General features: G+C 38.0%; 1 protein-coding gene across 12 annotated transcripts in view; it reads left to right on the forward strand.

Annotated features, from left to right (window-relative positions):
- Nucleotides 1-14152, forward strand: part of FOXP2 (forkhead box P2) — a 476937-nt gene that overhangs the window by 346750 nt on the left and 116035 nt on the right. For all 12 annotated transcript variants that reach the window (XM_069764830.1, XM_069764826.1, XM_069764821.1 and 9 more), the window contains exons 9-10: nucleotides 8335-8422; nucleotides 11555-11638. In XM_069764830.1, coding sequence (XP_069620931.1) covers nucleotides 8335-8422; nucleotides 11555-11638 — 172 coding nt within the window. The remainder of the gene's footprint in view (nucleotides 1-8334; nucleotides 8423-11554; nucleotides 11639-14152) is intronic.

The raw sequence follows: 14152 nt of genomic DNA on the forward strand, positions 1-14152 counted from the left end.
CCGACTAACGGTACGGAGGTGCTCCCTCTGCGTCTCAGAGCTTCCAGCAAGCAAGAAAAACCAATAAAGCAAGCTGGACAGAAAATATAGCAACAAAAGTAACACAAGCAGAACTTAGCTTATGCTGAGCAGACAGGCCACAGGAACGATCCAGGAGGAAGCAAGACCAATGCTAGAACATTGACTGGAGGCCAGGATCAAAGCACTAGGTGGAGTTAAATAGAGCAGCACCTAACGACTTAACCTCATCACCTGAGGAAGGAAACTCAGAAGCCGCAGTACCACCCGAGACCACAGTTGGGAGCTTGATCACAGAATTCACAACAGTGGCCTAAATGGACATAGGTGAATATTTATTTATTTTTTTTACTTTTTACCAGCTCTATAATCTTGCAAAATGCTGGCCAGCCAGCCCTTATTTGCTGAATTGGCACCAAGCAAATTGCAAAAAATCTGCATACTGTAAAATTCGAGAAGAATTCAGTTCCACTTGAGTAAATTCACCCAACTCTAGGCATAACTCGTTTTTAACTGCAATGACTTAATGAAAAATTCAGTATATATTTTAAGTAATTGTTATATATGATGTATATACAGTGGGGCAAAAAAGTATTTAGTCAGTCAGCAATAGTGCAAGTTCCACCACTTAAAAAGATGAGAGGCGTCTGTAATTTACATCATAGGTAGACCTCAACTATGGGAGACAAACTGAGAGAAAAAAATCCAGAAAATCACATTGTCTGTTTTTTTAACATTTTATTTGCATATTATGGTGGAAAATAAGTATTTGGTCAGAAACAAAATTTCATCTCAATACTTTGTAATATATCGTTTGTTGGCAATGACAGAGGTCAAACATTTTCTGTAAGTCTTCACAAGGTGGCCACACACTGTTGTTGGTATGTTGGCCCATTCCTCCATGCAGATCTCCTCTAGAGCAGTGATGTTTTTGGCTTTTCGCTTGGCAACACAGACTTTCAACTCCCTCCAAAGGTTTTCTATAGGGTTGAGATCTGGAGACTGGCTAGGCCACTCCAGGACCTTGAAATGCTTCTTACGAAGCCACTCCTTCGTTGCCCTGGCGGTGTGCTTTGGATCATTGTCATGTTGAAAGACCCAGCCACGTTTCATCTTCAATGCCCTTGCTGATGGAAGGAGGTTTGCACTCAAAATCTCACGATACATGGCCCCATTCATTCTTTCATGTACCCGGATCAGTCGTCCTGGCCCCTTTGCAGAGAAACAGCCCCAAAGCATGATGTTTCCACCACCATGCTTTACAGTAGGTATGGTGTTTGATGGATGCAACTCAGTATTCTTTTTCCTCCAAACACGACAAGTTGTGTTTCTACCAAACAGTTCCAGTTTGGTTTCATCAGACCATAGGACATTCTCCCAAAACTCCTCTGGATCATCCAAATGCTCTCTAGCAAACTTCAGACGGGCCCGGACATGTACTGGCTTAAGCAGTGGGACACGTCTGGCACTGCAGGATCTGAGTCCATGGTGGCGTAGTGTGTTACTTATGGTAGGCCTTGTTACATTGTTCCCAGCTCTCTGCAGTTCATTCACTAGGTCCCCCCTCGTGGTTCTGGGATTTTTGCTCACCGTTCTTGTGATCATTCTGACCCCACGGGGTGGGATTTTGCGTGGAGCCCCAGATGGAGGGAGATTATCAGTGGTCTTGTATGTCTTCCATTTTCTAATTATTGCTCCCACTGTTGATTTCTTCACTCCAAGCTGGTTGGCTATTGCAGATTCAGTCTTCCCAGCCTGGTGCAGGGCTACAATTTTGTTTCTGGTGTCCTTTGACAGCTCTTTGGTCTTCACCATAGTGGAGTTTGGAGTCAGACAGTTTGAGGGTGTGCACAGGTGTCTTTTTATACTGATAACAAGTTTAAACAGGTGCCATTACTACAGGTAATGAGTGGAGGAAAGAGGAGACTCTTAAAGAAGAAGTTACAGGTCTGTGAGAGCCAGAAATCTTGATTGTTTGTTTCTGACCAAATACTTATTTTCCACCATAATATGCAAATAAAATGTTAAAAAAACAGACAATGTGATTTTCTGGATTTTTTATTCTCAGTTTGTCTCCCATAGTTGAGGTCTACCTATGATGTAAATTACAGACGCCTCTCATCTTTTTAAGTGGTGGAACTTGCACTATTGCTGACTGACTAAATACTTTTTTGCCCCACTGTATATATATATATATATATATATATATATATATATATATATATATCAGAAAAAGACACAAATATCTATGGAAAATCAGGGAGTATAAATTCCAGGAGAATATTTGGGCATCAGTTCAACTAAAATAGATATTAGTGCAATATCTAACGGTCAGTCTTGTCTAAATTGAAATTACTTCTATGGATCAAAAACTGGATTTAAATCCTGCCTAGTATACTGAGCTAAACCATTCAGCTTTTCTGATGTTGTATATGCCACTCACAGATTCTCCTAGGTGCTGTTGTGCTTTGTAGTTAACTTCTTATTAAATATCTGCTGAAAGAAAAGGCTTCACATTTACACACTGTGTACATGAGGCTAAGACCCCGCTCAGTCTCATGCAGTTTTTAAAGAATGCCAGTCAACCACATCATTTATTCCATTTTCAAAACAAAAATCAATATACCTATAAAGTGACCCATAAATTAGAACTGGCTCACACACTGTTTGTTCAAGCTGCCTTTCTGAAGGAACCCTTTGCATTTTTTCTTCACCTTTCTGTTTGAACTGCAGTCACAGTAAGAGGCTCATTAGGGGACATTAGGGAGTGGATCTAACCAGAATTCCATAGCTTGCTTTGCTCTTATTAATGCATAGTAGAGTAGAATGCATTTAAATATTTCATAGACATTCAGTAATTTGTGTGTAATCGTCTTGTTAGCAGACCAGCAGAAATAGAACAGGTCTGTGAAATGGTGTTAGTGATTGCATGGGTAATTTACAGACCTTTGCCATTTCGAGAGAGCATTATTGGTGGCTCGTGAAAAACTGAAATAGAGCTAGCAATAGAAAAAAAAAAGAAATTGATAACGTTTTTTGTAATAAGCATCTTGAAGGATAACAACCCATTTAGTCCCCTTGAAGCAGCATAATTTATGACATATGCTATATATCAAATACATAAGATAGCATTATGGAGCATTCATATGAAAAGGGTATGTGCAACATTAGTTATAACTTCCTGCGAGGTACATGATTAAATGATTAATGAAATGTCCCCTTGCATATGCATTTTGAAACAGCAATTAGGTAGTTGCTCAGAAAATTCTGAAATCCTCATTTTTCAATATTATCTTATCCTTGATTTATAAATCATAGAGAATATTTTAACAGCAATATGTTATACCTGAGACGGATAGAAAGACATAAAAGAGAATATTTTTGACATGAAATAGTTTTAAGTATATAAATTTATAATTTTATGTTAATGCCGACCCTATTTACTTAATCTTCCTGCATTTCATTTGTATCCTTTGCCATTGCTGCACTTTGATTGGCATAATTAAGTAGAGGAATGAATAGGCTCTATTATTTTACATATCACTAGTAAACAATAGCAAAGAACGGAGAAGGGAGATGTGGCAGAGGTATGTATGTGTTTTTCAAGTTCTCGGTAATCCACTGGAGGCTGTTCTATAAATGATCACTGAAGGGCTGCAAGCTAGCCTATAATTACAAGAAAGAAAGTGGCAGCTCTGGCATTTCATAACTATGTGTCCTCGAAAAGTGCTTTGTGAGTTTGTCACCAATGATAATTTAGATAGAGGCTCATTACTGAACATCACAACACTTTAAAAACCTTTCGCCTTCATGCGAGAGAATAAAGGACTATTTTAATGGCAAGGTTCTTTTGTATTCCTCTGAAAAATTCAATCAAGACAAAACCTTACCGACTATTATTATACTCTACAGTCTCTCTATTCTAATGAAAGCAATGCAGATAAACTGGATACGAAGACTTGAGCAGTTAAATGCAAACATTTTTTTTTTGTTCTCTAAACATATGACAAGAGCAGGTCGCTAAAATATAAACATGTTTTAAGCCGTTTTTGTACAGACAGGGCCCGCTAATTGCTTCTTTTTTTTTTACCATTTTGTGTTATATACATGCTCATTGACATGCCTTGTGCCGAATATAGTTTGATATTAGCCTTTGCAGTCAAAATAACACATTTGGTCTTTTTCTGTACCTTGCTTCTGTTTAATCTGCAAGTGAGCATTAGTGCCTTTATCTCTCGTGTGTGGGAATAGATATGTTACCAGAGCAATGAGTATTAACTGCTATTTTCAAATGCAGTGCAGCATGCATTAAAAGGGCCGATTATAAAATAAGCAGGACACAATATATGCAAAAGACTCTTCTGTAATCAGCACTAATATCCTTATGTTTAAGACTCACACATTTTGCGCCTAAGAATCTAATTTTAATTCAAATTCACATTTTAAAATTATATTAAATATGTTCAACACCCCTTCGTCAAGAGGGAAAAAGACCCATCCATCCTATTTTTAAGAGGGTAGTGTTTTTTATACTGTAGTTTTTCGTATATATTCAGAACTCCTATCAGTCATTACTTTGTCCGCATTTTCGATATAATAAGGTAAAAATATTCATGTATACATTTTAAATAATTTCAAATTTAATGCATTATTAACAGGATTTAAAAAATTAAACCTAATTTGTACACCCCACCACTACAGTGTCATTAGCTTAGCCTAACAACACTTTATTTTTCATATTCATTGGTGGTCCATCAAGGAATGCTTTGTGTAGAAAACTGGTTTAGTTTTTCCCTTGAGTTCTATACTATCATGTGAATAGTAAGTCTGGAGTACAAATACGAATACGAGAATACGAATATTAGATGTACTACTGAGAAATTATCCCCAAGACAACTTATGCCACTAAATGCAGTGGCCATATTTTCAATTATACAGTACTATCACGCATGGAATGGGAGTTCAAGTCTCAAAATTGGCTCTTAGTGTCACAATTTTAAAAGGAGTTTCCATTTCTAAAATTGATTATGTTAGAATGGCTTCCCACAATGAATTTTCCCACTGCTGGCACCTGAATAAAATGGGGTGCACCCATCTGAAGCAGTTCAATTTCCCTGAAGTAGCACGAAATGTGAATGCAAGGCACGGATGTGTCAAGGGTCCTCCAGAAAGGCACACTATGGGGCTTCTTTTTTGCCAGAAAACTGGTGTAAAATGTTTGAAAACTAGCAACATTTTTGTCCAATGCAGAATATTGCAAACAATTGTGACTTTTAAGCTTTTCGCACCAATCTGAAGCACCTCTGGCAAAATAGGCAGAACTGGGAGAACCCAGGGTGTGGCCATGCCTGCCCATCCAATTAATTAAAAATGCCTGATGTTCCTATACCAGAAATGCTACTACAGTCACTTACTGCAAAAGCATGTCTGACGAGGAGCATAGAGGCACATGCCACTAAGAAAATGTACCACATTCATTAAGTGTGCTTCTTAATAAATTTGTACTTTAGAAAACACTTCATTAAGGCTGGCATGTGCTATTACAGTCTTAATAAATTGGCCTCTATGCGCTGTCGCTTTACAATGACTATTGAAAATTAATCCTAAACAGGGCACCGCCTCTGTTATCTCAGTATTTATTAAACTACTTCTTCAATCCATCCAAACAAAAGTCAGATGTCACTTTAAACTATAGAGTGCAGAATGAAACACACTACACATACAGCATTTTCTCGATTTAGGTAGACATGTTGTGGGATGGTTTTAGCAATTTTGACATTTTGTTTGCTAAGCTTGCTAGTCTGATTTACATATCTGGAGTCGGGAAGGAGTTATCCCCTAATATGGGGCAATTAGCTTCTACCTCTTGGGTTTTTGCCTTCCTCTGGGAAAACATGTTCATACTATTGGTCAAACTCAATAGACCTGGGTCTTTCAACTTTAACCCCTTTACCACCTTGGGTTTTTCCCATTTTTGCTTTTTTCTTCCCAGAACCATAATTTTGTTATTCTTCCATCGACATTGCCATGTGAAGGATTGCTTTTTGCTGGAAGAGTTGTGCTTTTGAACAACACTATAGATTTTACCATATAATATACTGGAAAAAAGGAAAATTCCAAGTGTGATGAAATTCCACAATTTTTTTATTTTTTTTTATTATGTTCACTAAATGCTAAAACTGACCTACCATTATGATTCTCCAGGTCATTGCGAGTTTGTAGATACTAAACATGTATAGCTTATTTATTATTTAAGTGGTGAAACAAAAATCCAAAGTTTGTAAAAAAAAAATAAAAAAAAGTGCCATTTTCCAAGACCTGTAGCGTCTCCATTTTTTGGAATCTGGGTCCGAGTTTAGGGTTATTTTTTGCACACCGAGCTGACATTGTTATTGATACCATTTTGGGGTAGATAAGATGATATTATTGCCCGTTATTGCATTTTATTGCAGTGTTGCAGCGACCAAAAAACATAATTCTGGCTTTTTATTTTTTTTTCTCTTTACGCCGTTTACTGATCAGATGAATTCTTTTTATATTTTTATAGATTGAGCATTTCTGAATACCAAATATGTGTATTTTTTACTTTTTTATTGTTTTATTTTGAATGCGACAGAGCTCGCACCAAATAGGGACAGGTGACCTTTGAAGTATATATAATCATAGGTCATAAAGTGGTTAAAACTATGAAAAATTTGTCATAAAGTCTGATCCGTGTAAAGGGCTGATACTTTTAAAGAGGTGGTCATTTTTTGTGTAATTGTATGATGTTCAAATGCATATTGTTCATTATATAGTCTGTATTTACTGAATTCAATATACTACAATGGCCATTTACCCAAATTAATTCTAATTAGCTGTCACGCCGTAAGCGGCGTTAAAGGGGCAGGATGGCGTACTGGGACCCGCACCTGTCCCTACCACTTTAACCCTGCTGTTCTGTTGGTCAAAAATGACCGACTTTGAACTTCAATATTCTTTAAAATATTCAAGATGCGGCTCTGAAACCCGTGGCCGACCGACCCATCCTCATTTAAGTCAATCAACCACAAGTTTCAGAACCGCATCTTGAACACCCCAAAAAATACCAAAGTTCAAAATAGGTCTCCCCAGACCGAACAGAACAGCAGGGTTAATGGGACCTTGGCTTTCCCTTATCTCGGGGGTACCTATGATGGTTAGGAGGCCCGATCCGCCAGCGTTTCCCTGTCTCCTGTGCAGGCCCTATCAGTGGCCCCCTCTCCCCCCAAAGGAGGTGGACTGCACCAGTGTAATAATACAACAAATAACAGGGTATACAGACAAGGTAACTAATAGTCTCAAACTCATCAAATGCTCAAACAACCACAGAGGAAACATAGAGAAGGGAAGAGACGGAATAAACTAGGAAGGAAAACAGACAGCAGACACCAATCTCTGTAAATAAACCTCCAACACCAATACTACGCTCCTTCAACCTCCAAGCCAGGCAGTAGAACTGATCACTGACAATGGCTGAAGTCAGGACTGGGTCTATATGGAGGATCAGATTACAAAATCCACTTCAGCTGAGAGAGACCCAGCTCTCAGCAACTCAGTAAGGCTACGTTCACATTAGCGTTTCCCGACGCTGCAAACGCAGCGGCGACGCACGCGTCATGCGCCCCTATGTTTAACATGGGGGACGCATGCGTTTTTCTTGTTGCGTTTTCCGACACGTGCGTCGTTTTTTACGCTAGCGTCGGACGCAAGAAAATGCAACAAGTTGCATTTTTCTTGCGTCCGATTTTCGTCAAAAAACGACGCACGCGTCGAAAAACGCAGCGTTTTTGCGTGCGTTTGCACGCGTTTTTGCGTGCGTCATGCGTTGCGTCGCCGACGCAGCGGCGCGCAATGCTAGTGTGAACGTAGCCTAATAAGGTTAACTCCTGCACTGCTGGCACAAAGCAGCCAGGTCAGAATACAGGTGAAGAGCTTCTGTTCACTGTGTGTGAACGAGGCCCAGAGCGCTGCGGTTCTCTGGAACCTCTCTGTCGCGGTAGCCCCGTGACATTAGCTTATGTATTTTATATTATGTGTTATATATTACTTATATTTTGTGTATAGAAACAAATGTTACCACCTCTTTGAAATGTTGTTGGCTTCACCATTAGTTTTAATTTTCATTCATGCATATGTGCTGCTGCCAAGTGTCATGTGATTATCTATTGAACTGAGACAAATCTTTTTTAATGGGGTTTTCTGGCTTTGTACATTTTTTCCTTCAGCATATCAATTTTGAAATGTGATACCATTTACCATTAATACGTAACTATCTGTGTTTTCTTTCTTAACTAGGCACCTTAACAATGAGCATGCATTGGATGACCGAAGTACTGCGCAATGCAGAGTCCAAATGCAAGTGGTCCAACAGCTGGAAATTCAGGTTGGCTATCAATCATAGCAATTTTGTACAGAAACACAGAAAGATTGGCATGTCAGATTGGGGAATTTACTAAGTAAAGCTGATTTCTGACTCAGTTTTCATAGAAGAAAATGGTTTTCAGGCTTTGTGTTAAGTTTATTTTGTGTTTTCAATAGACAGTTTGCAGGTACATACTGTAGAAAAGGGCATGGCCTAGAAAAAGGTGTGCTATAGTTTTTGGTGTAAGATGTTGGTTCAAAGTAAGCCAACCAAGCTTTAGAAAAGGGGAGGGGAAGTTTTATATATGTCAAATCTATTACACAGCGGATGTGTTTCTTACCGTGTCAAGTTTTAAGTTTAAGATTTGTCTACCCTTAACTTTTTGAACAAATCATTAAGGGCTCCAACACAAATTCAACACATTATTGTGACATGTTGACCAAAGCTTTGTCACATCTTGGCCATTAATGCTAAATTGCTGACAAATTCCTTACTTGTCCTATGAATCTATATCTGGAACCCATATCTATTCTTGAGAATGATGCCTTTGCATATACTATCAGGAATAAATAGGTGACTTTTAACCCCTTAACCCCCAAAGCTTTTTCAGTTTTGCCTTTTTGTTTTTCGCTCCCCTTCTTTCCAGAGCCATAACTTTTATATTTTTCTGCCAATATAGCCATGTGAGGGCTTGTTTTTGCAGGATGAGTTGTACTTTTGAAATACACCATTGGTTTTACCATGTCATGTACTAGAAAACAGGAAACAAAAATTAAAGTGCGGTGGAATTACAAAAAAGTGCAATCCTACACTTGTTTTTTTTTAAACTTTTTTCTAGGGTCACTGAATGCTAAAACTGACCTGCCATTATGATTTTCCCGGTGTTTGCAAGTTCACAGACATGAAACATGTTTAGGTTCTTTTTTATCTAAGTGGTGAAAAAAAAATTCCAAACTTAGTTTAAAAACAAAAATTGCGCCATTTTCCGATACCCGTAGCATGTCAATTTTTTGTGATTTTGGGTTGGGTGAGGGCTTATTTTTTGCGTGACAAGGTAACATTTTAAATCTTACCATTTTGGTGCAGATACGATCTTTTGATCGCCCGTTATTGCATTTTAGTGCAATGTTGCGGCGACCAAAAAAATGTAATTTGGGAATTTTCCCTTTTTTTCTCACTACTCCATTTAGCGATCAGGTTAATTTTTTCAGATCAGGCGATTCTGAACGTGGCAATACAAAATTTGTGTATGTTTGATTTTATTTTTATTATTTTATTTTGAATGGGGCGAAAGAGGGTGATTTGAACTTTTATATTTTTTCCTTTTTTTATATTTTTAAAGACAATTTTTTTACTTTTGGCAAGCTTCAATAGTCTCATAGCAGACTAGAAGCTGCGATAGCCCGATTGGCTCTGCTACATAGAGGCGATGTTTAGATTGCCTCTATATATCAGATTTACTGACTTCCTGTGAGCGCCAACCACTGGGTGGTGCTCACAGCAAGCCAGCACTGACAACCATAGAGGTCTCCAGGAGACCTCAGGTTGTCATGCCAACACACCGGTGACTCACGATCACGTGACAGGGGTCACCGGTGTGTGTATTTTCAGCCCGATGGCCGGAAGCACTTGTTAAATGCCAATGTCAGAGTTTGACAGCGGCATTTAACTGTTTAATAGCCGTGGGTGGATTGCGAATCCACCCACGGCTGTTGCGGGCACATGTCAGCTGTTCAAAACAGCTCACATATCCCCGGAAAGATGTGGGCTCACCGCCGGGCCCACATGAAAGGGAGGGACCCCAAAATCAGGCGTACTATTACACCCGATGGTAAGGGGTTAAAATCCTATAGATATGCCATTAATGTTCAAGATAGAAAATCCTAGTACCCTTAAAATAACCACTGAATTTCAAATTTTGCTCTTTGTTTATTGCTCTCCTTGTTTCAAGAGCCATAACTTTTTGATCTGTCAGTTAACATAGCCATGCGAGGGCTTGTTTTTTTTTAAGGGATAAGACATAATTTTGAATTACACCATTCATTTTATTTACCATACAATGTACGTAAAACTGGTGAAAAAATCCATGTGTGGTAATATGGTAAGAAAAAAAAACGCAATTCTGACAGTGTTTTTCTGGTTTTCTTTTCTCACTATTTATTGTGCTGTTAGAATAAACTGACTACATGATATGCCAGGTCAGCATTATTTTGACAATACCAAACTTATTTTTGGCTTTTTACATATTTTAATGGTCAAAAAAATTCATAACTTCATAAAAACAAGTTTGGTTTGTGTTGCCATTTTCTGGGATTCATAGCTTTTAACTGGATTGGTGTGGATCAATTAATGTTTTATTGATTTGTCCTACTTTAAGAATTTTTTCAAATGTTTTTGACACTTTTTATTAATCGTCTTAGCTTGCAATCTCTTGATGTCCTATACAATACACTGTAATACTGGAGTATTGGGGTGAATTGTAAAATGACCGGTCTTCCAGGGAATTAAACTAGAGCGATAATACCATAGCAGACACGGAGGATTTCAGAAGACATCGCATTAGGTGGCGATCCAATGGACTCTGCACCCATGAACATCATGCTAAAGTGTTGCCAGCTGGCACCCTTGCTGTATGACATGGGTTTAGTTTCTGAGCCCTCTCCAGGCAGTGATGGCACACTGCCACCGTATATGCCCGCTGCCTGTTGCTAAGGGGTTAACAGGAAAAGGAGGACATGAAAAAATGCTTAAAATCATTCACTTTTGCATTAGTCTTACCACTGACTTCATTCCAATGAATATCAAAAAGATGCTAAAGAAGAAGTAATGAATGATTATAGGCCATGCAACTAATCAAATATTAATTTCAAACAATCTAACCTATTCCAATCTGATCACAGTTTATATCACATAGGATAAAAATTGTATTCATTATGTCTGTTGTTAAAAGCATTCACTTAAGACAAATCATAGTTGCCTATTATGGGTGGTTATTAGGAGAGTGCATGTCTTCACTCTTACATTATGCAACTCTGCATTTTATGTGCTGAATTCATTACATGGAGACATGCTTGATGATAAGATGTATCACTAGGATAAAATAGCTGTAGCGGGTCTTTCTGAAATGCTTCTGATTTTACTCCTTCTTAACAGCTTTCTAAAGAGCGTGAACGTCTTCAAGCAATGATGACCCACTTGCACATGCGACCCTCAGAGCCCAAGCCATCTCCAAAACCTGTAAGTGCATATTGCTTTATAAACAGTAAATAGGTCTCTACATGTAACCGACTAAGAAAATGAACAATTTTGCGAAAGTCTGAAAACAATGAGTGTGATGAAAAATATTGCAATAAAATGGATGTAAAATGCAATACCTTGTCAAATTGTATGTTTCTCTAAAGGTAATGCTATCTTTAACACAATCTATCCAATCTACACTGTAGGTGATACTAAACAAACTACACCTATAAGTGCACAAATCATTACTTTCAGAGCGGAGACAGGAAAGATATCTAAGTGTGATAGTTTCACTCATTCCGACACAATATCTGCTGCTCTTTCAGGAAAGTAGAATGAAATGCAGGAAAACAGCAATTCAAAATCTATTTAGGAATTGTCTTTGGTTTCAAAATATCCTTCAAATTTTCTTCCAATTTAATTAAATAGCTTTGTTTATTATTTCTAAACACGTGCTTTTTAATGTTTCCTATGCACTACATATATTATAACAATAATGCTTTTTTGTAGTTAATACATGTTAATGGTTATTAATAGATAGATAGATAAATAGATAGATAGATAGATAATTGAAGAAAATTTGGCAGTACTACCAAAAGAAAACTGGTTCAATAAAACCTGTTAAGTTAATGTCAAAACCTCCAAAATAGAAAATCAGAAATATACAGATAGCACTCCAAAAATTAAAGTGAAAAACCATGGCTTTACTGATCCATTAGCAGCAATGTTTTGGCTCTATAATAAAGTGCTTATTTAAACATAATTACCTCGATGTGAAAACCACAAGGGACCTGCCTTCTACCCCAACACGCGTTTCGATGAATTCTTCGAAGAAGAAGGGGGAAGAAGAATTCATCAAAACATGCGTTGGGGTAAAAGGCAGGTCCCTTGTGGTTTTCCCATCAAAATAAATATGTTTAGATAGGCACTATTTTATACCTGTATGGTAATGTTTATATGCACTCAAGCACTTTGCTTTGGACTTCGTAAAGACATTCATTTTGGATATTGCTTATGATTCTATTAGTAGTCTTATGAGTGGCATTACCAAGGCATGATTGCTATCTGTAAATTAATATGTCACTCGTATTTTGGGGACCACTTTTGATCTGTATTAGACAGGAGGCATCATCATTAATTTTTTGTGAAATATTGGATTTTTGTGATATAAGTAAAGTATATATTTTAAACAATACATTCTTTTGCCTGTCCATTCTGGTGGGAGGCTTTGGTTTATAGATTGTTGTTGAATGTGTTTTTTTACGATCTTCAATTTCATGGACTAAAATGTAATAGTAAATCATATAATACCCCATAAAACTATTTTTATTAGAAAATGATTAAAATACCACCAACCTGTGGTAATCCCAAATAAACAAAACACACCGTGAACAAACTGGTATGAGGATCTTGTATTGCTGCACTGATACCTAGACTGGTACCTGCCTGTCTGTGGGGGTTGGCACCCTAGGGGAATGTTGTGCCGCCCCCACTCCATGACGGCTGGCCCTAAGGTCCCTAATGAACCCTATTGAAAACCCAGGGTCCCTCTACCCAATTATATAGCTGAAGGTGCCCTTGTCCACTATACACAGATCAATCCTATGTCTAAGGAATACTAATCCCCACACCATGCCATAAAAACAATAGAAAACATGTAGAAGAATTCAGGGATGGTAATTAGATACCTATCTAACATCATCGGGACACATGTTCTTTAATCGGTCCTCCTGATGAGCCGGAGAGGCGAAACGCGTTGAGGTGCTACTTTGTAGAGGTGGACGGCATGCTTGGGCTGGATGAGTACTATATGGTTATATAATATCTGGAAGTATACTCACCAGTTTATCCATTCATATCTGTGATAGCATGTGTGCAGCATATCCTATGGTAGTATTAACTACATAATGGAGTACACATTAAGGTCTTAAATCTGATGGGTAGGAGACCCAGTGGGATATGGAATATTGAGAGGTAAAATGCTGCGTCTATCTAATTACCATCCCTGAATTCTTCTACATGGTCTCTATTGTTTTTATGGCATGGTGTGGGGATTAGCATTCCTTAGACATAGGATTGATCTGTGTATAGTGGAAAGGGGCACCTTCAGCTATATAATTGGGTAGAGGAACCCTGTGTTTTCAATAGGGTTCATTAGGGACCTTAGGGCCAGCTGTCGTGGAGCGGGTTCACCACAACGTTCCCCCTAGGGCGCCAACCCCACACAGACAGGCAGGTACCAGTCTAGGTATGAGTGCAGCAATACAAGATCCTCGTACCAGTTTGTTCACGGTGTGTATAGGCTGAACTGGATGGACAAATGTCTTTTTTCGGCCTTACTAACTATGTTACTATGTTACTATGTGTTTTGTTTATTTGGGATTACCACAGGTTGGTGGTATTTTAATCATTTTCTAATGAAAATAGTTTTATGGGGTATTATATGATTTACTACTTGAATGGTTACCCTTGTTCAATATTGTTTATATAATTAGATATGGACTAAAAGGTAAA

The sequence above is a fragment of the Ranitomeya imitator genome, chromosome 4 (assembly GCF_032444005.1).
Source record: "Ranitomeya imitator isolate aRanImi1 chromosome 4, aRanImi1.pri, whole genome shotgun sequence".
Classification (NCBI taxonomy): domain Eukaryota; kingdom Metazoa; phylum Chordata; class Amphibia; order Anura; family Dendrobatidae; genus Ranitomeya; species Ranitomeya imitator.